This window comes from Cnephaeus nilssonii, assembly GCF_951640355.1.
Source record: "Cnephaeus nilssonii genome assembly, chromosome: 21".
In the NCBI taxonomy this organism is placed as follows: Eukaryota; Metazoa; Chordata; class Mammalia; order Chiroptera; family Vespertilionidae; genus Cnephaeus; species Cnephaeus nilssonii.
Window position 1 is genome coordinate 23472693 of NC_137092.1, and position 23627 is coordinate 23496319.

The 23627-nt window shown below is 35.8% G+C and overlaps 1 protein-coding gene across 2 annotated transcripts in view; it reads left to right on the top strand.

Annotated features, from left to right (window-relative positions):
* The window catches only part of XPR1 (xenotropic and polytropic retrovirus receptor 1), a 110070-nt gene that overhangs the window by 50940 nt on the left and 35503 nt on the right, over positions 1 to 23627 (top strand). For both annotated transcript variants that reach the window (XM_079761792.1, XM_079761793.1), the window contains exons 3-7: positions 9153 to 9254; positions 18285 to 18508; positions 21004 to 21153; positions 21480 to 21563; positions 22802 to 22883. In XM_079761792.1, the coding sequence (XP_079617918.1) occupies positions 9153 to 9254; positions 18285 to 18508; positions 21004 to 21153; positions 21480 to 21563; positions 22802 to 22883 (642 nt within the window). The remainder of the gene's footprint in view (positions 1 to 9152; positions 9255 to 18284; positions 18509 to 21003; positions 21154 to 21479; positions 21564 to 22801; positions 22884 to 23627) is intronic.

Sequence of the window (23627 nt, forward strand, 5' to 3'; positions counted from 1 at the left end):
TCTGATTTTCATCTTCTTTACTCCTATCACTTTTCTTTGGAGGTTTTTTTTTAGGAATTTCCCCATTGCTCAACTGTGCACTGTGGTTAAACAACTTAATTAAAAAATATTAAATGTGAGTCTGAGGAGCACATAAACTTTGCTATAATAATCAAAGGCTCCTTATTCCACTGAATATATTCCAGCTTCTTAGCCATTTCAGATCCCTTCCTTTAGTAACGAGCCATTTCTCAATGTCCTTAAGACTCTAAGCTATAGTTGCTTATAATGATTTTCAGAATCTTGCCCAAATAAAATTACTCCCCCTTATGTGAAAAAAAATTCTATGACTAAAGATTTCAATAAGTTCAGAAAAACCCCCACAATGCTTTTCTCTGGCTAACATTCAGTAAGTTCAGTCAGCTGCAGTCTTCTTGGGTTAATTTGTTCCAGGCATTCTGGAACAGGGCAGAATTGTTGTATCCTTTCCCTTTACTTCAGAGACTTTAGCATTCTGAAGCAGTATGTCTTAAACTTTCTTTAAGGTAAATAAGTCATGAAGGCCCTAACCGGTTTGGCTCAGTGGATAGAGTGTTGTCCTGCGGACTCAAGGGCCCCAGGTTTGATTCCGGTCAAGGGCATGTACCTTGGTTGCGGGCACATCCCCAGTGGGGAGTGTGCTGGAGGCAGCTGATCGATGTTTCTCTCTCATTGATGTTTCTAACTCTCTATCCCTCTCCCTCTCTGTAAAAAAATCAATAAAATAAATTAAAAAAAATAAGTCATGAAGTATTTAAAAAAAAAATAGAGATGTCTCCTGGGATCTATAACATTTTACATTTTGTTTCAGAAGGAATTTCTTATAGTTTGTAAACTTCTAGTTAAGAAGGCCAGTTTTAGGGGTTTCTGATTTCCTTCTTGTCTTTATTTTTTGTCTTGGGAACTCATTTTGAATAGTGTTTGTCCTTTTCTACAGAATTCCCACCCTGTTGCTTCCTAGAAATATTATATAAATTTATACTTTAATGGCTTTTTTTCTTAATTTGATGTTTTTTTCATGTTAAACTGAAAGATCTAATTTTCTTATGAAAGAGTCATTGAGGTACTAAAATATGTTCAGAGTTAAACATGGGAAGATGTGGAACTGCATGATTTTAATTTTCAGTCAGTCGTTGGAAGAGTCTCTTTATTAGTAGCTGCTTTGCTTGTCTAATTTGAAGATACTGAATGGTCCAGAATATAAAGGAGGAGGGATGCATATAAAACCCTGGCTTTGAAAGAATTTAAGCTAAGAACTTTTTTTTAGTTGGTATGTTGCTATGAAATTAGAATAAAATTTGGAAATATTGGGAAAATTCTCAACAAAGATGTAGTTTCTGGATCTTAAGAATTAACAAAGAGCGAAACATACTTTGGTTTATATCTGACTGGAATATTGATGTTATGTTTATTATAAATGCTTTCTGTCCTTAGTTACATGCTTGTTACTTTAGAGAGAAATGAAATAGTTGCATAGCCATAGTTACCTGAAAGCTTTATTCCTGAATAAATAACCAGAGTCCTTATAATTCTTATGGTTCATTTTTGTACTCATCTTAACAAAAAAAAAGGACTGACCATTCATTTAAACCAATATTATTCATTTTGGAGTAATCATCAAATATTTTGTATTTGTTTGGTTGATAGTAACTCCAGTCTTGATAATATGTATAACCTGTTGTTTTGCAGAAGTGAAAAAAGAACTGTGATTAATAATAATTTAGCTAATGGTAGATTTAACTAGATAGATTTGATTAACAAAGTAGCTTTAAATAATGGCATATACTTTCCAGTTATATGAAATAATTAATTAGGCTAACAGAATTAGCAAGTGGAAGACCTTATTTGAAGAATAGGTAATTCTCTTGAAAATATAGTCGTCTGTATACAAATTAGTATTTTGTCAAGTTGGTTAAATAAAGAACAGTGCTGAAAAAAAGTTTTTTTTTATTGTCCTTGAGGGGAATTAATTTCCAGATCTTTCATATATACTAATTCCTGAAATTGTTTTGCCTGATTAATTGCCAGCAGTTAAGGAGTCCCCTTTCAAATGCCTTTCCCTGATTTTATAAAGTAAAACCTTGTCTCTTACTAAGTCTGAATTTTATGATGCTTGCCTCTCTGACTCTCAACAAAGGAGATAGTTCAACTTTACGATGGTACAAAAGCAATACTCACTCAGTGCAAACGATACTTTAAATTTTGGTATTTTCCTGGTCAAGTGATATATGGTACAATACTCTCTTGTGATGCTGGCAGTGGCAGTGACAGAGATGACTGCCTAGCTGTAGGCTAATGTAAGTGTTCTGAGCACATTTAAGGTAGGCTAGGCTAAGCTATGATGTTTGATAGGTTAGGTATATTAAATGTATTTTCAACTTAGATATTTTCAATCTACAATGGTTTATTGGGATGTAACCCCATTGTAAGTCAAGGAGCACCTGTAGTCTGAAATACTCAATACTTAGTATAGGTGTTGAGAAAGTAAGTGATGAACAGGATAACATCCTTTTGCAGTCAAATTATTTTCAATTGTTTGTTTTTAATGAAGTTTATATATTATTAAAACTAAGTTTTAACCATAGATCCCTATGTAATTTTTGCAAAACACTTGGAGAATTGACATTGCTACAACAAACGCTCATTATCTACTCATTTATGTGAACAAGTTTTCTCAGCACTTACATCTCTAGTGTGAAAAATAAGAATAGCAGTGCTTGCTAATGGTCTCATTCTGCAGTATTCATAATATTCTAGCAAATAATGTAATATTTATAATTTGAGCAAATAATGTAATATTTATTACTCTCGCAGTAATGTAATATTTATCACTGAGTATATGAACTAATTGGGAAAGAAAGCTCTATCCATTTAAATATGAGATTTATTTTTAAATATCCAATAAAATTTTACTTGTTATATTTTATATTTATCAAAGTTTATTATGTATTTATGTTGTGCTGATGTAGTGTGTTCTAATAATTATAATGATAGCTCAATGTAAAAGAAAATTTAGTATTTAGGGCTTTATAACTAGTAAAGTTTTTGTATGTAAATTTTAATTTATATTTAATGGCTAAGAAGTATGATAGTATCATCAATAACTTTCAAACCTAAAAATATGTTAGAATAAATTCTGTAATGTTAATAAAATGGAAATACAAGTTCAAGAAGAAAACAAAATAATATAAAATTTCCAACTGTTAACTTATTTTTTATGTATTTGATAATGAATGATGGTGGTTATCATATTACTATGACATTTAAGTTCTACTAGCTAAATTTAAAACAGTCACTTTAATAAATGCAAATAATTACAATGCATCAGAAATTACACTATTTATAACTTTAAAATGTTGAAATCTTTTGTTATAACTTAAAAATATGCAGGATGGTTTTTCAAAAATTTTTTAGAGATTACAAAAGCAAAACACAATTGAAAACACTGGCGTATGCTACTTGTTTTACTATTGAATTATGCCCTTGTTGGAATTATTTTATTATTTCATTTACTGATGGTTTTTTGCCTAGCAGACATTGGTAAATTTTCATTGGGGTGATAAATAGTTTCAATTGTATCAGCTAGAGCCGGTGAGAATAATTTTATCTCAATTATATATTACTAATGTGAATTAATTGTAGTTCTACCAGAACTATTTTAAAAGCACATTTAGTTTAACTCATATGATGAAATCTCAAGATAGATTAGAAAATCTTATTTAGGACCACTTCAGTCTAGTTGGATTCAGCATATTTTGCAGAAATTAGCAGCTTTAATTATGGAATATAAAATTTGGAATTAGGTGAGCACATAGAGATTGCCTATTCAAATGCCCTTGTTTGTCAAAGAGAAAAGCACAGAGCCAGTCAGTCACTTACTCAAGTTAATACAGGTGGTTGGCAACAGAACCATATCCAATCTGTCACTAAAACCTATTCATTTTTTACCACCACCAGAATATCTCTTGACTTTCTCCGCTTCTTTATCTCCAGTGCCCTCATCCTAGTTCAGGCTATCACGATTTCTCATGATATCATAAAAAATGTCTTCTTGGTCATAGAAAATAGGTTAGTCTTTGTTCTGGAAGACCCTAAGTGATCAGACCCCTGCTTGCCTGTCTTTGTTTAACTGACACCATTGTCCCCCTTACTCCCTGGATTCCAGTCACATAGGTCTCTTCAGTTTCTCACATGTACCATGCCCCTCCCTCCCTCCCTTCCCTCCTTCTCCTTCCCTCCTTCTCCTTCCTCTCCTTCCTCCCCTTCTTTCCCTATCTTTATTGTTAAGAGTGCTACATATGTCCCTTTCTTTTTCCCCTCTATTTTTCCTCTCCACCCAGTTCCCACCCTGTCTCAGGCCTTCACCACCCTATTGTCTGTGTCCATGGACAATGCATCCCTCTGAGATTCATCAGTCTGTTCCATGTTTCCATGCCTCTGGTACTTATTTATTTTTCATTTAAATTGACATACAGTATTATATAAGTTTCAGGTATACAGCATAGTGATTCAAAATTTATATACTTTACAAAATGATTACCAAAGTAAGTCTATTAATCACCTGTCACCATACATAGTTATTACGATGTTATAAACTCTAATCCCTATGCTGTACATTACATTACCATGGCTTATAACTGAAAGTTTGGATTTCTTAATTTCCTCTTTCCCCTTTTTCACCCTTCCTTTCCTCTGGCAACCATCAATTTGTTGTCTGTATCTTCTACACTGTAAGGAAAGCTTTGGAGTAGCAGTCGGTAACTGGGGTCCTCGGACCATTGGTGGTCCACAAGGTCTGAAAGGTTCGCGACTGCTGTTCTACAGCATCTTGTTATATATTGTTTCTTTCTGTTGCTTGGAGCACTTCTGCTGTTCTAGCCAATGCCTACTTATCCTTCAGATTTCATCACTTCTTCAGAGATGAGATTCCCACATGTAAAGTATTTGAAGAAGCTAATAATGGTTTTAAAGAATTGTTTTTTGAGAGATTATATGTGGAAGATGACACTGATGGTATAAAAAGAAAAGAATTCCTGAAAATTGCTGTAAAAAGCACTTGATGATGGCTGCTATGCAGTAGGACTATTTTTACCTTGATTAGTACTCTTAGGAGTATTTGCTGTTAACTTAGTAATTTTGGGGGAGGATGAGAAAGAAATTGCCTGTCATCCACAAATGTGAGGTAAAGATAAGATCATAATAGAAATGACAAAAATCTTTGCCTCATTTTCTTTCTCTCCTTAGTATGACTGACTCAATTAATATTTAACTCGGAGCAAAGTGTTCTGTGAGTCATACTTAACAAATTCTAGATTTTTTCACCCCTTTGTCTTCCTTTTTTTCCTGTTGATGCTAATCTTATAATTGTTGATAATACATTCTTGCTGAAATTTGCGCTTATTTATGCTGGATTTCTTTTAACTAGGCTTAGTCTTTTGTGACTAATTATTGAATTCATGTGAAGTTCATTTTCATATTCAGCTAGGGCTGCCATAACAGAATACCATAGGCTGGGTACCTTAAACAACAGAAATTTATGTTCTCACAGTTCTAGAGACTTGAAGTGCAAGATCAAGGTGCTGGCTTTTCTGGTAAGGCCCCTCTTCCTGGCTTGCAGAGGGCTTTCTTGCTGTTTCTCACATGGCTTATTGTCAATGTGCACATCTAGAGAAGAAGATAGGGAGGGAGAGGTGTGTCTTTTCCTATTGGAATAAGGCCCTATCATTATGACTTCATTCAATCTTAATTATCTCCTCAATGGATCTGTCTCCAAATAAAGTCACACTGGGGATTAGGGATTCAACGTATAAATTGGGGTTGGTAGTGCACAATTCAGCCCATACACTCATGTAACACATAGTAGTCATTTTGATATTCTTTATTTTATACTAGAGGCCTGGTGCATGAAAATTCATGCACTGGAGGGGAGTCCCTCAGCCCAGCCTGCCCCCTCTCACAGTCTGGGAGCCCTCAGGGGCGGAAGGTGACCCAGCAATCAGGGGAAGGCGACGCCCCATCACACCTCTGCTGCTGCCACTGCCGGCAGCACAAGCCTTGGCTGGCCCTGGTTACCTGAGCCTTAGGTGGCCCTGAGTGGCTGGACAGCTGACATCTGGGGCTTGTCTGCACCTCGGGCCAGCCCTGGGCATCTGAGGGGCTGAGGGTGGTTCCAGCCGCACCGTGCGCCTGCCCATACCCCTGGCGGGGCTGAAAGGACGGGGGGACTTCGGCGGGGCTGAGGGGACTGGGGACTGGGTGCCACCATCTTGTGGCTATGGGCGCTGCCATCTTTGTGACAGTGTTATGGTCAATTTGCATATTCCCTCTTTATTAGATAGGATTATTTTAAAGTTGCATTTATTTGATGTCTGGGATGTTGAAGATTTTTTTATTTATTCATTGGCCATTTGTATTTTTTTAATGAGTTACTCTAATTGACCTAGTTGTCTTATGGAATATATTTATGAATTTTTTTAAAAATGTATTTTGCATGTGAATCCTTTATTTTAAATGTTTCAGATTTGTTTTCCCTTGTCTAGTTTTGTCTTTTAACTTAGCTTATGGTATCATGTGGCATGAAGATATTTCGTTTTGTGAGAATGCCATTCATTCCCTTTATGACCTCCTTTTTGTATAGTGTTTAGGAAGACTTTTCCCATGCAGAGTTACTTAATTTTTTTCTAGTATTTTATAATATTGTTTTGATTAGTCTTAATACAGTTCACACTTTATTTATAATACACTGACCATCCATTTGGAGTTTATTTAAATGGATGGTCAGTGTATCCAACCCTATTTGTTATATAGTACATTATTTTCTCGATGATTTGAAGCCACCTTTATCTTAATCTAAATCTCTATGTATATACAGATTTATTTCTGGACACTCTTTTCTGTTCTTTTCATTGTGTTTTTCTCATTTCTTTACCAATAGTGCACTTCTGATTGTGCTTAGTTACTATGTCTTTTGAAATCTGAAAGGACTATAACATTTTTCTTCATTTAATTTATTTTGCATAGCTATTCTTGCTATTTTTATCTATAGTTTTACTTTCTCTTTCCTCTGTTTGCTGTTACTTCTTAGTATTGTAACCTTACTCATCCCTCTTCTGACTTGTGGCTATTAAGTTATATGTGAACTAGAAAGGTAAATAACAGACTGCTGGTACTTTAGATAAAATACTCTCTAAATTGAGGAAATGAAGAATTCACATGAGATTGATTTATGGGTAGAATGGTCTTCCTTTGTAAAAAGAAATTTATTACATATGTTTTAGTTTCTCAGAGGCTTAGATTTTTTTCATTTCTAGGTTCTTAGTAATATTTTAAATTGTTGAAGTTCCTGAATATGCAATCTCTACATAACATTAATATATAGAGTTAAAGTTATTTTTAAAACAGAAGCTATGTTTTAATTACTTTGCTGAACAACTTTATTTCTATCATCTTAGGTTAATGAAAGTTGTCTGTTAATAGGGAAACAAGTAAGTTTGACCAAGTCCATTTTTTGCTTCAGGGTTTTCTTTCCTAGGAATACAATAGAGAATAAAAGAAAAAAAAGTAGTTAATTAAGTAGAATAAGGTATTACTCTTATTTTAAATCAGCTATGGCCAGATGCTATTATAAAAGCATCCGTTACCATGGAGCATCTTTAACTCAAGGTCAACTTTATACTTTGAAAAAAATAATTCTCAGTGGACTTGGGTAGCTATAGCCTTTATTGTACCTAATTGTTGAGCTTACATGAGGAACTTAAAGTGGCATCCCTTTTTTTAGTGCAAAATCAATAGAATCGTGCATTATCTCTTCATTCTAAAGCATAAGAAATAGAGAAATAGATGTATATAAATAAAAGTTAATGTTTTGTGTAGTATTAATTTTTTACATTTTTGTTATTCTAATTAAGTGAATGGAATCTACTTGTTTTTTAGAACTTCATTTTAAGCATTTTTAAAAAAATATCTCTGATACTATGAATTTGTATGTATATATGTGTGTGCTGAGTATTACACAGGGAAATACTATTTCTCTTATTCCTGCACAGGTGAATTATTTAAGGGTTTCCAGGATTGCACTAAGATTTGGGGCATCTTTGGGACATAAAAGCACCTATACTTTGTCTAAACATTTCAGGCTTAGAGTGCCCCAGAGATCCAGAAATAGGATGGTTCTATATTATGATTAGTATCTGGAATCTAGTCAGACCTCACTTGGGTAAGAAACATACACTTTTAGGCTTGGGATTTCCTGAATCTGCATATATTTGTTCTTATGGGGTTTAGTAAATCATGCTGTATGTCAGAACTCACACAATGGATTCAGCCTACAGAGACTTAAATTGATTGGTGCACACAGTATTTTTTAAATATCTAGATTTATGGCTTCTCCTGAAAATTTTGAAGATCTCACAACCTGGGCTCCATATCACCACATGGCAGCAACTAACTGGATGGGCATGTGCTCTCCAATTTGCCAGAGTTTATACCACTCCTTATCCTAAATGTGGCAGTTGCCATTTATCACCACACTTGCACTATCACCCACTTTGCTCCTTTCATTTATGTTCCTACACAGCATCTGAAGGTTTGGAAGATCTAATTTATAACTATCAATCTACATCTCTTTTTCTGTGTCTGGGGCAGCTAAAGTGACAATGAGTAAATAGCAATTTAATATTGTTAGAACAGTCGACTCTTTTTTTTTCTTTCTTCAGAAACATATGACATATTCATATCTTCATTTTCTCTTGCATTTTCCCCCTGAAATATTTTATCTACTCTTTTGCAGAATCCTACTCATTTCAATTGCCAACACCTTGAATCTTCCTTGACACCCCTGTCTACATTAGTGTGTTCCTCTTCTAAAGTCTTAGAACACTTATTTTCTCCACCACTATAAATTTATTATGGGAGAGGTTTAGAGAGTCTTATTCAACTATAAAATAAATAATTGTGTTTCTGTGAAGTGGCTTTTGATTAGTCTTAATACGGTTCACACTTTATTTATTTTTTCCAAATAAATCTAATATTATTGTCATCTTGAAGACTAAGAAAAGTAACTTTAAATTTTATTTCCCTAGTTTTCAAATTGGCCTTCAGACATTAAATTCAAATAATGTTTTTCTTGCTTTCAGTTACAGATGAGGACACAGTAAAGAGGTATTTTGCCAAGTTTGAAGAAAAATTTTTCCAAACCTGTGAAAAGGAACTTGCCAAAATCAACACATTTTATTCAGGTGAGTGGTTTTTTGGTGCAACATACAAAAGACAATTTCTGCTGCTAAGGAAGGAGAAATGACCATGTCATTGTTTAAACTTTTGGTCATCATTTTAAAACGGGGTTTGTTTTCCTTGTTATACTGCACTTAAGGGATATTTTCTTTAGCTGAGGTGGGAACACTTCTGGTACCTCAGTGTTTAAGTCTTACCACAGGGTAGCGACCGCGTGCCTACATGTTCTTGTAGTTGCAAGGATTTGGGACCTTGTTGTGAAGCAATATCTTGATAGAGCTTCACTGTAGCCCAGTCTAAAGCTTTAAAGGGTCAGAAACTTAATTTTATAATTTCTTTCAGAGCTGAGTTACAGTTTCAGCTTTTTAATTATGACAGTTTTATTATCCACCCCCCCTCCCCCTTGCATTGCGCAACACTCATATGTATCTCTCTAGAGCTCACAGTTTGCAGAGTGGCTTCTACAAGATGCTATTGAAGTTGAGAAGAAAATACTAAAACTTATGTTTATTTATATCTTACTCTTTTAAATTTTGTTTTTAATGTATGTTTACTTCCCCCTTTTTTAACATCTGTTGTTGTCTCCCAGAGCTCAAGTTCCTTGACTCCCTCAGCCCTCCCAGAATGACTTCCTTCTTCTTCAGTCATTTTAACCACTTTGTCCCTGTACTTTTACTCCCTTTACCCTTATTGCCTTGTAATGCTTCTGCCTAGTGAAACTCCCAATTGTGGACCAATAAGCCATTTGCCGTCTTCATGTGTACCCATGAGCTGCTTAGGATGGCTGGGGGAGAAATCATATAGCAGAACAAATTTGAATCACTATAAATTCATTTTGGTATTCTTAACTGTGTCCTCAAAGCTGCCGGTGGGTCCTAATGAATGTCCTTTTCTATGCTCCAAAGTGCTCTTCTAAACCCTACACCATTCTTTTGAGTTCTCTGAGCCCAACATCTTCCCCATCATGCTGATTAACCTCTTACTTTACAAATAAAAATAAAGGCCTTCGATTCCTGTTGGTGTATAATACTTAGGTAGATCTATGCCACTCACTCCCCCTAGATACCTATAGACATTCTTACCCTTATTAATTTTCCTCCAGTCATCGTAGAAAAGATACCCCTCTTCAGTCTATGGCAAATCTCTACAACTACTGATTGAATTTCAGTTTCTTGAGACCTTGATCTAGTAATTATCTTCTCTAAGAATTATTGGATAAATGCATTGTTAATTTTCCTTTTTGCTGGTTTAGTCTCCTTAACCAGTCACTCCCTTCAAACAAAGAATAAACAGTAAGGGAAGTGAATATCTTAACTCTGTGTCCTCCTCATCTTCCATTGATGACTAGACTTCTTTCTAGGTGGAGGGAACAGTTTATGCAAAGGCACACAGCCGTTAATAGACATGGCATATATACATGTCCTCCTCACTCATTATAAACACCTAGAAGACAGACAAAATAGAAATATTATTGCCCGGCCAATGTTGAGTGTCGACCCAAAAACCAAAAGGTCACCCATTTGAATTCTAGTCAGGGCACATGCCCAGGTTGTGGGCTCGATCCCCAGTAGGGGTGTGCCAGAGGCAGGTAGTTGATGATGTTCCTCTCTCATCAATATTTCTATTTCTCTATCCCTCTCCCTTCCTCTCTCTCTAAAACTCAACGAAGCATTTTTTTTTTAAAAAAGGAAATATTATTTGAAACCATGCAAATGGATACATTTTAATCAAGGGGGAAATGTACAAAAGGAATGACAATTTTCAAGGACAAAGATCATTTCCGTAACCAGGAGGTAGGAGAATAAAGAGGAACCCAGCATTGTAGACAACCATGTAATATAGACTGAGGAAGAGGAGGTTAAAGAGGAAGGATTTGCAGTGGAAAGAGTGTTGAGATTGAGAAAAGGCCATTGTATATGATCTAAAGCTGTAAATGAAAAACAAATAAGGTCAAAATTAATAGCATTTTCTTTTACTATTATTTTTTGGGGGTGGATTTCTAAGCCCAACTCTAAATGGATAATTTAGATCACAAAGAAGAGTTAATCGTTCTTAATTCACAAAGAAAAATAAATATCTACTCTTAACAATAGATAAATACCTTTTATATTTTTTTAGTTACACATAGATATGTGTGTTTTGTGTGTTTACATGCATCTGTAAATGTGTGTATATATGTAATATATTTAAATAATTTTTTCATGGAACAATACTTATTCATACTACTTGTGATTTATTCTATTTTTCATATTTAATTATTTCTATTTTTAAAATCCTGATTTATGATACACTGAATTGCTTTTATAACCCCATATTGGAATAAACCCTCAGTTTGAAAAATGATATTTTAGACTTGTTACTTTTTAAAAACAATTGTAGGCTTTCTACTATTAAAAACTTGGGGGCTGTGATTTAACGACTTCCTTTTTCTATGTGGCAGGGCATCAAGGCATGTCTCTTGATGTCATCACAGAGTAGATACAAATTCGTAGTCTTCAGACTGACTTTTTGCCAGGTCAGGAAGTGATGGGTAATATGAAGACATGATTGACAGAAATAAAATTTGGCACTTGTCCTAGACAGTATCATTTTTCTCCTTAGTTAGCTGCCTTTTTCATGGAAGATTGTCTTGTAACTGCAGTCTTCAGACACTAGGACACATGAGAAACTATAAATAATACAGGGGTGAGTTCAGCTTACTAGTATACACCTATCTCCTCCACTCACATCTCATAGAAATATTTAATGGTGAGCTAAAATGGTCATTTTTAAGTGAGATATAATCTTGACTGAAACTTAGTACTCCAAGCAAATACTATAAAAGACAAGCAAACAAAACAAAATAAATACTACTAAAATGTGAATATTTATTTTCACACCAATTCTATTATCTACCAGTTATATTTTGGATTTTTGACCCTTATTATTTTTTTTAGAAGAAGTTTACCATTTAACTTTCCTAGGTGTCCATATATACTTGCTTATAAAATGAGCAAATTGATTCCTAGCCTTCTAGGGTTCCACATGTGAGGAGTCAGAAGCTATTTTAAAGTTTCAGAAAACCTGATGTAAGTTATTTTATCGATCTTTATTTTTTACTACATATATTTAGTTAACAAGATAGGGGTATTTATTTAGATTTATAGGTAAAAATCTTTTAATATTTGAAGACCCTGGGAGGAGAGGGTAATTTTTTTTTAAAGAACTGGTCCTTTTTGGTGATACCATTGCTAATTATTGGCCTAGAAGTCTCCCAGGTCCTTTCATCACTAAAAGTGGTATCAGTCTTGAAGGCTATAATGTTAGAAACCTTTTTTGTGGTGACTAGTTATATCCTTTTCCATTGGTAATTCTAAACACTTGATGTTACATGTTCCTCTTTGCTTGAGCTAGTTTGCTTTCTCTTTCTATTCAAACTACTTAGCTTTTCAGCAGTGTTTTTATGTGCCTAAATTAAAAAATCTTAGAATATCAATCTATTGCTTTTAATATTCCACAATTAAGACAGGAGAACCCTTTCTTTTTCGTGTTTGGAATGTCTTTAATAGCTAAGAGCTTTTTCCTTTGTTTCTAAACAATTTCAGTTTTTTTCTGGCCTGTCCTAATTTTTGGCTTCAATTATTATATTAGGAACTCATAGCAGTGTTATGTATTTTCCTTTTCTTTATTAAAAAGAAGGGATAGAAGGAAGGAATTTAGGAGATTGCAGTAGGAAAATTATGTCAGTAGAAACAGATTTCTTTCTTTTAAAAAAATGTATTTTTATTGATTTCAGAGAGGAATGAAGAGGGAGAGATAGAAACATAAATAATGAGAGAGAATCATTAATTGGCTGCCTTCTGCAGGCCCCACACTGGGGACCAAGTCTGCAACCCAGGCATATGCCCTGACTGGGAATCAAACCGTGACCTCCTGGTTCATAGTTGACGCTCAACCACTGAGCCATGCCAGCCTGGCCAGATTTCTTTCTTTCTTTCTTTTTAATATATCTTTATTGATTTCAGAGAGGAAGGAAGAGGGAGATAGAGATAGAAACATCAATGATGAGAGAGAGAGAATCATTGATTGGCTGCCTCCTGCACGCCCCTACTGGGATCGAGCCCACAACCCGAACATGTGCCCTTGACTGGAATCAAACCCAGGACCCTTCAGTCCTCAGGCTGATGCTCTATCCACTGAGCCAAACCAGATAGGACCGATTTATTTCTTGTCTGTTAAATATTTTCAGGCTTTATATAAATGCAAGACCAGTTGGATAATAGTTACTCAGAACTATTCCTATTATACAGTTACAAGAGGCCTGTTGCATGATATTCATGCAAGAATAGGCCTTCTTTCCCCTTGCTTCACTTCCAGCCGCCCGGGAGCCAGCAAGTACTCGCTTCTGTCCGGAGCACCGCTCCTGTAGCTCCCTCTGCCATCCCCTCTCCCCCTCATAACAGGTGTCCTGCCCCTCCTGGCGGCTCCTCGCCTGCATATGCAAATTAACCTGCCACTTTGTTGGGTTAATTTGCATACTCACTCTGATTGGCTATGGGCATAGCGGAGGTACAGTCAATTTAAATGTTTGTCTATTATTAGGTAAGATTCCTATAATCCTGTCATACAGTGTCTTGCTATGTGTTTACTTTTCTTTATTCTTATTGAATTTGAGATACTGTATATTGTTTTACCACTATGTGTAATGAAACATAAGAATCTCTTTCACTGAAAAATACTAAATGTTCCTTTTACAAATGATTATATGTATCTAGTACCACACATTTGACAGGTTTTGTTCTTTGCTTATATGTGTGGTAAAAATGTGGATTAAGTCTATTTTTAATTAATTAGGATAAAATTCCCATTTCTTCCTAAATCATGAATATCTTGAATCTTGAGTTCATTACAACAGAATCAGCTACTTAAGAGCTATTAAAAGATGGGGGTAGAGAGAAAGTTATTTAAAGCAGTCAGCCTGACTTGCTTTCTTGTTAATGCATCTCATAAAAATTAGATTTATGTACTATCCACAGTATATTATACTTTCTCCATTTTGTTAAAAAAAAAGTGATTGATAGTTAAAAAAATCAAGCCATGTGAAACCAACTTCATTTATTCTTTCTGCTTACCTCCTCCTTCCCTTCTTTCTTTTCTCTGCCTTGTTTCTCCTTCCCCCAGACCCGTGGTCGGCAAACTGCGGCTTGTGAGCCACATGCGGCTCTTTGGCCCCTTGAGTCTATGTAGCTCTTCCACAAAATACCATGGCCTGGGCGAGTCTATTTTGAAGAAGTGGCGTTAGAAGAAGTTTAAGTTTAAAAAATTTGGCTCTCAAAAGAAATTTCAATCGTTGTACTGTTGATATTTGGCTCTGTTGACTATAATGAGTTTGCCCACCACTGTCCCAGACCCTGGCAACCACTAATCTACTTTCTATGTGGATTTACCTGAGAGATAAATATATTCATTTCTTATTAATGGAATGCAGAATGTGGCATTTTCTGTCTGGCTTCTTTCACTAACCATGATGTCTTCAAGATTCATCCATGTTGTAGCATAAATCAATACTTCATTCCTTTTTATTGCTAAATAATATTCCATTTTACATATCCTACATAATAAAAGCTTAATATGTTAAGTCTCTGGTTTTCCGTTCAACCAATCAAAGCGTGATATGCTAAGGTTGCTCAACTGCTCGCTATGACGTGCACTGACCACCAGGGGGCAGACACTCATACTGGTAGGTTAGCTTGCTGCTGGGGTCCGGTTGATCAGGACTGAATGAGATGGGCCGGACACGCCCTGAAGCCCTCCCACGGTCCCTCCCCAGCTGGCCAACCATCCGTGTCCCTCCCCGGCCCTGATTGTACACCAGTCGGGTCCCTCGGCCTGTACCTGTGCCCTCTGGTAATCCGGGACCCCTCGGGGGATGTCGGAGAGCCAGTTTCAGCCCGATCCCTCAGGCCAGGCTGAGAGACCCCACTGGTGCACTAATTCGTGCACCAGGCCTCTAGTATGCCATATTTGCCTATCCATTCATCGATTAATGGACATTTGGGTTATTTTCACTTTTTTTGTTGTTTTTATTTTTACTTATTTTATTTTTTTTAATTTTTTTTTAATTTAATAAATCTTTATTGTTCAGATTATTACAATTGTTTCTCCTTTTTTCCTCCCATATCTCCCCACCACCCGGTCCCCCCCCCCCCCTTTGTCCTTACCTCTCCCCCCGCTGTCCTTATCCATAGGTGTATGATTTTTGTCCAGTCTCTTCCCGTACCCCCCACACAGACACCCCTTCCCCCCTGAGAATTATCAATCCACTCCCATTCTATGCCTCTGATTCTATTATGTTCACCAGTTTATTCTGTTCCTCAGATTTTTAATTCACTTGACTTTTAGATTCACTTGTTGATAGATATGTATTTGTTGTTCATAATTTTTATCTTTACTTTGTTCTTCTTTTTCCTCTTTTTAAAGAATACCTTTCAGCATTTCATATAATACTGGTTTGGTGGTGATGAACTCCTTTAGCTTTTTCTTATCTGTGAAGCTCTTTATCTGCCCTTCAATTCTGAATGATAACTTTGCTGGGTAGAGTAGTCTTGGTTGTAGGTTCTTGCTATTCATCACTTTGAATATTTCTTGCCACTCCCGTCTGGCCTGCATAGTTTCTGTTGAGAAATCAGCTGATAATCGTATGGGTGCTCCCTTGTAGGTAACTAACTGTTTTTCTCTTGCTGCTTGTAAGATTCTCTCTTTGTCTTTTGCCCTTGGCATTTAAATTATGATGTGTCTTGGTGTGGTCCTCTTTGGATTCCTTTTGTTTGGGGTTCTGTGCGCTTTCTGGACTTGTAAGTCTATTTCTTTCACCAGGTGGTGGAAGTTTTCGGTCATTATTTCTTCAAATAGGTTTTTAGCATCTTGCTCTCTCTTACACTATCTTCAACTTTCTGAATTCTCTTCTCTTCTTGCTTCTCTGGAGGAGTGCCCTTTGCCTCTTTGTATTCCAAATCTTTGACTTGATTCTTGTGTTCCTCTAGTCTGCTGTTGGGTCTCTGTATAATATTTTTTTATTTCAGTCAGTGTATGTTTAATTTCTAGTTGGAACTTTTTCATATCCTCGAGGGTCTCATTAAATTTATCGGCCTTTTCCAGGAAATTCTTGAAAAACCTTATAACTGTGGTTTTGAACTCTATGTCCAGTCATTTGTTCTCCTCCATTTCTTTTGTCTGGGATCTGTTTCCTTGCCTCCTCATTTTCGCTGCTTCCCTGAGTTGGTTGGGTAGCTTTGTGTACTAGGTGTACTATTGGTTCAACGGGTTAGCCTCCCAGTTACCTGAGGTAGACACTCTTGGTGTACCCCTTTGTGGACTGTGTGTACAGCCTTCTTGTAGTTAAGTCTTGATTGTTGTTGGTGTCACTGGGAGGAATTGACCTCCAGGCCAATTGGCTGTGAGGACCCTCTGTGTCTATAACGGAAGAATTGCTGTGCTGGAGACACGTTTATGGGGCAGGACTTGTACCAGTAGGGCTTTGGCGCTCACTGAGTCTGCCTCTTGAATGTGTCCCTTATGAGAGTGGTTGAAATCTGGTGTCATCTCACACTGACCACTAGATACACTAGTGTCTGGATCTCCAATGGGGTGCAGGTCAGCTACTGTCTGAGGCCCCCCAGCAGGAGCTACAGCAAGAACTACAGTTTTCTCCTCTTTGCTGGGGCAGTTTTGGAGCAGTCTGACTGGAGGTGCAGTTAATTTGGTTAAGCTGCCACAGAACAGGCCATTTATATGCAAAAGTCGCTGTATGGAGCCTGGGCGGGTTTGTAGAATGTGCAGGGCAGGGTCTCAGGGCATCACTAGGCTAGGGCGTGGCAAACGGCGATGGCTGCCATCAGCCATCTCTGCCTTTCTGCGTTTCCAAGTCCCTGCGTCCCGCGCTCCAGCGCAGTAAACAATGATTGCTGGGTGCACCTCTGCAAAAAAGTCACTCTCACTTTCTGACCCGATGGCTGACAGTCCAGCTTCTCCCCGTAGGCGTGTGGGTCCCCCACGTGTCCCCAGAAACTGGATTTCAGAGTGATCGGGAGCTTGTCTCCCTTCGGGTTGAAGAAAAGCCGCGTGCCCAGTCGCCCGCCTCCAGCCCGATTCACGCGCCTCCGTACCTCAGCTTTTCAGCATTTGTGCTCCTTTCTCTTCTTAGTTGTAAATCTTCCACTCAGCCAGCTTTCCCGTGGTTCTGGGTGATAGACATTTTGTCTTTTAGTTGTATTTTTGAAATTGTTGTGCGAGGCAGCAGATTAGTTGTTTAACTTTGCCGCCATCTTGGTTCCTTCCCCTCTGTTGTTGTTTTGTTAATCCTCACCCGAGGGTATCTTTTAGAGAGACTGGAAGGGAGGGGAGAAAGAGAGAGAGACAGAAACATCAATACATCGATGTGAGAGAGACACATTGATCGGTTGCCTCTTGCATGCAGCCCGACTGGGGCCAGGGATCAAGCCTGTGACTGCGGTATGTGCCCCTGACCAGAATTGAACCCGAGACCCTTCACTCCACGTGCTGAACATTCTAACCACTGAGCCAAACCAACTAGGGGTACTTTTTCACTATTGTGTATACTAATTTGTGTATGTGCACACGTTTTTGTGTGAACATGTATTTTCAGTTCTCTTGGGTATATATGTAGGAGTGGAATAGCTGTATCTTAAGGTAACTATGTGTAACCTTTTGAGAACTGCCAAACTGTTTTCCAAATTACAATGTGGTTGTACCGTTTTGCATTCTTACTCTTAGTGGCTTTGTAAATTCTGTATCATTTGTCAAAAGTAAGGGTACATTTGAGATTTTGTAGGAAGGGAAATGTAGGGTAGATGAAAAGAGGGTGTTGTACCAAAACATTTTTTTCCTATCCAGTTCTAAATATTACATGTAACTTTTTCTCTAGAAATTTTAGGGAAACAAATGAGAATGATTAGTAAAAATTCAGACAAGTCGGTAAGAACTTTCACCACCATTTTGATCTTGATGATTGGACAATTCTGTTTTATTTCTTATAGAAAAGCTCGCAGAGGCTCAGCGAAGGTTTGCTACACTTCAGAATGAGCTTCAGTCATCACTGGATGCGCAGAAAGAAAGCACTGGTGTTACTACGCTGCGACAGCGCAGAAAGCCAGTCTTCCATCTGTCCCATGAGGAACGTGTGCAACATAGGAATATTAAAGACCTTAAACTGGCCTTCAGCGAGTTCTACCTCAGTCTTATCCTGCTGCAGAACTATCAGGTACTTAGATTCTTACCCTGGAGAATGAAATTTTTAAATAATTGAGAAATTACAATAAATGGAATTACCTGAAACTGTACTAATGGGCCAATCCAAAAGGAAAATCCTTAGCATGCCTTTATTCTTTAGGTGCTTACTGAAATTTCTGATGTTCTTACTGGCTAAAACCATGTTACCAGAGGTGGTAAAATAGTGTTAATAAGACTTCTATTTTCGAAGATCAGTTTTCTAAAACCTTTTTGTACAATATCAGGAGTAGCCCTTGACTCAAGGACTAATAGTTGTTTCTTATATTTAGAGGTATTTCTAGCCCTACTGAGTAGAAATCAGAAATAATGTATGTCTACCCAACCACTGGTGGCTATATAAGAGTTTCTATATTCCTGCAAAACTATTGCAAAATTTCCATAACTGCAATTGGACACTTAACTTTCCAATTAACACTAACAATATAAACGATAACTGACTTTTTAACTTGCCACTAAGAATCCTTGCAGTTTTATTATCCACAGGCTGCAATATAACTTTTTTTTTTAATCTGGTGAAAAAAGGAATTGTCACAGCAAATGTGTATACAGACCGAACATCTAAGTTACTATATCACTTAATATTTTAAAAATTCAATCTGAAAAATCGAGCTACCATGTATGTGAAATTTTGGAAATACAGGGCATTTATTCATTTATAATTATAGATTTGTTTATATAGTTAAATTTATAAGGAATTTACTGAAAAACAGATGTTTCATTCACTAATAAACATTTAAATTAGGTAAAGCATCTCCCTCATCACCCCCCCCTTTAGAGAGATCTTATGCACTATTCTTTTTTCATTTTATTCTTGTGATTATTACAGTTCTAATCAATGGTTGTGATCATTATAGGATCATATATATATATATATATATATATATATATGAACTAAAGGTTATATAACAAAAGTATTACTAGGTGTAAATACTGGTATTTTAATATAAAAAGTCAATGTAGCCTCATGTCTGCAGTGATCTAAGTTGTTAATGCATGTATTTATTTCGTTCTTTCCCTTTTATAATTCTGCTTTCTTATTTGGTGGTTTAATTTTTTATCATTGAAAGAACCATCCAGTTGGAAAATAATTTTAGAAGAATAGAAAAATAATTATGTAAGATATATCTGATAGGAAATTACTTTCCTTTGCAATTTATTCATAGGCTTTATAACTTATTTTTTGAGCATTCACCTGTACACAAAAAAGATTGCAGGTTCAATCCCCTGTCAGGGCATGCACAGGAGGCAAACTATCCATGGCCCCCCCTCCCTCTTTCTCCCTTCTTCTCTCTCTAAAACCAATAAAAATATCCTTAGGTGAGGATTTTTTAAAATGTATTTTTTCTTTCTTATATTTCATAATTTATTATTTATGCTTGTGTGTTACAGGGAAATACCCTTGTTAAATTTTTTAATTTTCCTAGAAGCTTTTGTTTGGGGTCATTATAAAAAGCTCCTTGAGAAAACAAAACTAATTGTAAATTATAAAAGTTTTGATTTATCCTTGTGTTCTTTGAGGGTTGTTTATTCTATAAGAAGACATTTATTTTGAGAATCAGGAGAAAGAAAAGTTGATGGAATGCAGTCTTCAAGTCATGGTGTATGTACCCCAAGAAAAATTTAAGATGATTCATTAAGGAAAAAATTATAAGCAAACAAGCAAAGCCTTAGTTTGGAGTGAGTGCTTATTTTTTTTTTTTTTACTAATGGGGATATGTGATCAGAAAATTTTGGAGACCTCTAGTTTAAAGAACCTTGCAAATCCATGGTTTCCTGCTTTTTTGCATGTTGATCAAACAACAGAATTTGAGAATGTAGAAAAGTAGGATTTTGATGTTGTAGAAATGGAGAAAAAATAACAGCTTCCATCCATTATCAGCTAAACCCTGTAAGAGTGATCACTTCTTTTCTACTGATTCTTCTTTGCAATCCCATCCCTTAACTGAGAATGTATGAAAGTTAAGAGAAATATTTAATCTTCGATTTTCCATTCTGGTTTGTACATGCTTGCATGAGAGTAGGGGAGAAATGCATACCTATACCAGTCCTTCAAACAGCAGAGAACTTATAAATGTATTCAGTGCATGATAAATCTGAAATATTTTCTGAAAATATTCTTTTGATCAAAGAATCAAAATAATATAAAGTAGCTATTTTGAGAACAATTGTTCATAAGAAAATGGAAATACGTTTTGAGTTTAGGACTTCCATTAATTTACTTGAAATAGAAATAATAGGGTCCATATTTAGGGTTTCTTTTTTTTACTGATAACATACTACCTTGAAATGAATAAATAAAATAAGAAAGAAGTGTCTTATCCTTTCAGTAAATGCTTTTATGAAAACATTGTCATTTCCCTCGGTATTCAATCTTCAGTAAGTTCTGTCTACACATAGTACTTATAATTTTTTATCTTCTTTTGTGGCGCTGGAAATTATAGTAGTGTTTCTCACTTCTTTCTGTAGAATCTGAATTTTACAGGGTTTCGCAAAATCCTTAAAAAGCATGACAAGATCCTGGAAACATCTCGTGGAGCAGATTGGCGAGTAGCTCATGTAGAAGTGGCCCCATTTTATACATGCAAGAAAATCAATCAGCTCATCTCTGAAACTGAGGTACAGTAATCTCACTCATATACCAAATATTTTCAATATGTTACATGTTTTACTTTTAATGAAATATTTCCTCCTTTTGCCTAGTCAGAGTGGCTCAGCAGTTGAGCATTGACCCAGGAACCAAGAGGTCGCCTGATTGATTCCTGGTCAGGGCACATGCCTGGTTGCAGGTTCAATCCCCTGTTAGGGTGCAAACAGGAGGCAGCCAATCAATGTTTCTCTCACATCAGTGTTTCTCTCTCTCCCTCCCCCCCTTACTTTCTCTAAAATCAATAAACATATTGTTGGGGGAAGGATTAAAAAAATTTAATAATGTGTCTTTCTAGGCTGTAGTGACCAATGAACTTGAAGATGGTGACAGACAAAAAGCTATGAAGCGTTTACGTGTTCCCCCTTTGGGAGCTGCTCAGGTTAGTATTTTTTTCCAGTTGTTTGGTTTTACTAATTTAATAATTAATACAATCTGTTTAGCTGATAAAATATACCTATTTCATTACTTTAAAAAATGTTTCAAAATTTTTTAAGTAGTTAATACTTTTTTTAAATTTAAAAATTAGATACCAGATCTCACTTCATAATGAATTATAATGTCTTCCCACTTATCTCTTCTTATCCTATATTTCTCTTGTTTATTTTTTTTGACATGCTAACTTTGTTGTCTAACCAAAAGATGAGATGTGTATTTGATGATTGGGGTGTCAGATGTGCTGGGCTACTATACAGCTTCATCCAAAATATAATAGTTACACCTAAAAAAAGCATTTATTAAATGATATTCATTATAGCAAAAAACATTTAAGTGATATCTTCTATGTCATAAAACAAGTCTCAATAAACTAAAAAGGATTTAAATCATAGCAAGTATGTTCTCTGACCACAATGGAATAGAAATCAATAACAGAGCTTTCTTATCTCATTCTAATAAAAGGCATTTATGAAAAACGTGCAACTAATATCATACTTAATGGTGAAAACTGAATGCTTTCTTCCTAACTAAGAACAAAAAAAGATATTCACTTCTCTTCAACATTGTACTAGAGCTTATAGCCAGTACAGTCACATAAGAAAAAGAAATAAGAGGCATTCAGATTAGAAAGAAAGAAGTAAAACTGATGGGGCTTTTTTATTGCTCATGACATGATGACCTCAAAATCTAATGAATATAGATTAACTACTAGAACTAGTAAGTGAGTTTAGCAAAGTTGCTGAATCCAAGATCAATATATAAAAATCAATTATATTTCTACAGACCATCATGTACAATTAGAAATTAAAAATAATGCTATTTTAATTAAAATATGAAATATTTAGGTATAAGTATGGCAAAAGATGTTCAAGACTTCTAAATTGCACTAAATCTCTTCTATAAGAAAATCAGAGTGTATGTAATTTGATGCCTAAAATTATAATTTTGTTTAATTAGTGACTCAGATTTCTGTAAAAGAATTCAAATCATTGGCAACTCTATACTAATATTATAGAATGATGAGGGATGATTCTCTGGTTCAGATTTCTAAAAATACAAATTATAAAATATTTTTATTTTCCTGATTGAACTTTGAGGTTCATGCTACTGATTTGTGACAGCATATACTAAATGTACTTAATATTTTGCCCTATACCCCAAATTCTGTTTTTCTGTCCACAGCCTGCACCAGCATGGACTACTTTTAGAGTTGGCCTATTTTGTGGAATATTCATTGTACTGAATGTTACCCTTGTGCTTGCCGGTAAGTAGTTTAAATTTTGAATTAAATTATTTTTTTATAAGTATGCACATGTCATACTCTGTTCTTCTGTCAAAGCTACTACCAAACTACTAAAGCTACTGAAAGAGAAATCTGTTAAGGCTAAGTTTCTTGTTCTTATAAATAAGTGGGGGTGGGGAAAGTCATTCGTTTTGGTTTGTTTTTCCCTTGGTTATATTATCCTTTAAAAGATTGCTAGTTGATGACTTCTTGTTCTCCATTATTTTTCAGTGTTTATGTACAATTTCTTCACACTTTTTCAGTGTTCAGTCATCAAGAACCTCAGCTACCTTGATCACAGATGAGAGTAAATAAGATATTACAAATTATGTACTGATTTATTTACTTTGCTTTTTGGACACCCTTTCACATCTTTTCCAGAATCTATTTGCAATTACTTTACATAGAATTTTAAGAAGCGTGGTTGTATAATTTCCTATTCTATAGAAGTTAAAATTAGAAAGAAGTAGAAGGAATTGCTAAAAGCAAGTGCATTCCCAACTTCAAGAAATGATATAACAGCCCTAATTGGTTTGGCTCAGTGGATAGAGCGTTGGCCTGCAGACTGAAGGGTTCCAGGTTCGATTCCAGTCAAGGGCATGTACTTTAGTTGTGGGCACATCCCCAGTAGGGGGTGTGCAGGAGGTGGCTGATTGATGTTTCTCTCTCATCGATGTTTCTGACTCTCTATCCCTCTCCCTTCCTCTCTGTAAAAATTCAATAAAA